We start from the raw sequence: 1,900 nt of genomic DNA, 5'->3' as shown, positions 1-1,900 counted from the left end.
TATAAAGCATTGCTTATATAACTTGTTGAATTAAAGATTATTATAGGGCCAATTTTAAACTATGAGAACAAAGTTAGTACGTACCCGAACCAATTTTTAAAATAAACTTATTAGATTTATCTTTGGAATGTGTTCAAACACTTGGATGCAAGAGAGTCTGACATTTTAAAAACTCCCACCACTTTAAGAAAAATGATAAAGTCACCCTTAGGAAACTAACATACAGGAGCTGGAAAATTGACAAGATTTTCTCAACAGCCCCCTAAAAAGTGCTGCCAAGCACAGTGTCACTGAATTACTTTATAACCTACTGAGATTAATTTAAACAATAGATCATTTGTCCAATGGTTATTCTCTCATCAACTTCAACCTCTAGCAACTGCATAACCTTATAATGAAAATGCTGCAAAAATAAGTTAAAATACGTGCTGCAAAACCTACATATTTAAGTCCACACAACTGTTAGTGGCCTTAGACCTTTCCTTTAGAGAGCAATGCAGATACACTGCAGCAATAAGAAGGTACAGGAAATAAGGAGACAAAAAGTGACTTAGAAATAGACTAAGGGTTTCAAGTCACAGAAGTTTGGAGCCATTCAATAAACAAACAAATAAAACTTTACGAGTCAGAAGCAAATGAAACAGTAAGTACACTAATTGTTTATAGTGCTGTCTCCAAATTATGAGGAAAAGTTAAATGCTATTGAAATTATTTTCTGCATCTATTATTTGGCAAGGTATATAGAATTATACAATGTATTTTAGGGTAACTTCCATCAAAAACTGTAGAAGCATTTAAAAACTTTAAAATAAGCTTCAGTAACCAAGAATATTTACTTCAACAATTATTATATTATTCCATGAAGATTCATGACTGTGGTATAGGAAATGTAACTGAGTACAAAAGGAAATAATTAAGAACTAACTGTAATTGCCTTTACATGTGACTCTATCCTTAAATAAATGCTTCAGATGTTTCAAGCAAAAATAAAAAACCCAGAGGCTGGCATACTGCAGCCCCTCAATAAATATTTGTTACTGGTGAAGGAAGATAGGAGGTTACCTGTTTTAATTCCCTCTTTCCTAACCAGTGCTTTTAAATCAACAATATTTCCTCTTTGACAAAGAGAAAACAGTGAGTTTATTTCATCATAATTCTTCACTCTTTAAACAAACAGCTTCTGGATTGAGAATGGGGAGATGCTTTTTGTTATAGTTGCACTACAGATTGCCAAGTAAAATAAAATATAATTTAAGAAATAAGAACATAAATGAATATTCTACCAGATCAATGTGTCTTCACATTGATTAGTAGTATAGGACTTGATGAATAGTACAACTCTAATTTACTAACTGAAATGTAAATTAAGAATAAGAAATCACACCTTTATGGTGTAAACTTACATCGGCCATTCGCTGAATCTGTGGAAGGCTTTCCATTATTTTTTGTTGTAAAGCTGTTACTTGATTACTTAACTCTTGTATGGACTGTGTTAAATCATCTGTTTCAAAAATTACTGACAAGTCTTCTAGATCAGCAAAGATTGAATGTAAAAGATTGTGCTTCTGTTCTGAGTCTTCCAAAGCCATCTAGATAAACAAGGAAAGAGAAAGAGAGAAAGAAACATCAAGATACTGAAACAAGTAGATTAAAATTTAAATTAGAGAAAATTTAAATTTGTCTCAACTTTTTAAACTCCTGGCCCTTTCCCGTTTCACCATGAAAACACTGGAATACTCTGTTGTCAATGGCAGTGGCTAACTTCAGAGTTTTACCTGTGATATTGTATTAATTATATAATAAGAAGGGCCGGGCGCGGTGGCTCACGCCTGTAATCCTAGCTCTCTGGGAGGCCAAGGCGGGCGGATTGTTTGAGCTCAGGAGTTCGAAACCAGCCTGA

At 33.5% G+C, this 1,900-nt stretch overlaps 1 protein-coding gene across 1 annotated transcript in view; it reads right to left on the bottom strand.

Moving 5' to 3' along the window:
* Positions 1 to 1,900, bottom strand: part of SYNE2 (spectrin repeat containing, nuclear envelope 2) — a 295,242-nt gene that overhangs the window by 118,506 nt on the left and 174,836 nt on the right. The window contains exon 56 of the mRNA XM_012656034.1: positions 1,404 to 1,589. Within this exon, the coding sequence (XP_012511488.1) occupies positions 1,404 to 1,589 (186 nt within the window). The remainder of the gene's footprint in view (positions 1 to 1,403; positions 1,590 to 1,900) is intronic.

This window comes from Propithecus coquereli, unplaced genomic scaffold (genome assembly GCF_000956105.1).
Source record: "Propithecus coquereli isolate 6110/MARCELLA unplaced genomic scaffold, Pcoq_1.0 Scaffold5, whole genome shotgun sequence".
Lineage (NCBI taxonomy): Eukaryota > Metazoa > Chordata > Mammalia > Primates > Indriidae > Propithecus > Propithecus coquereli.
This window is presented reverse-complemented; position numbering and strand designations above follow the sequence as displayed.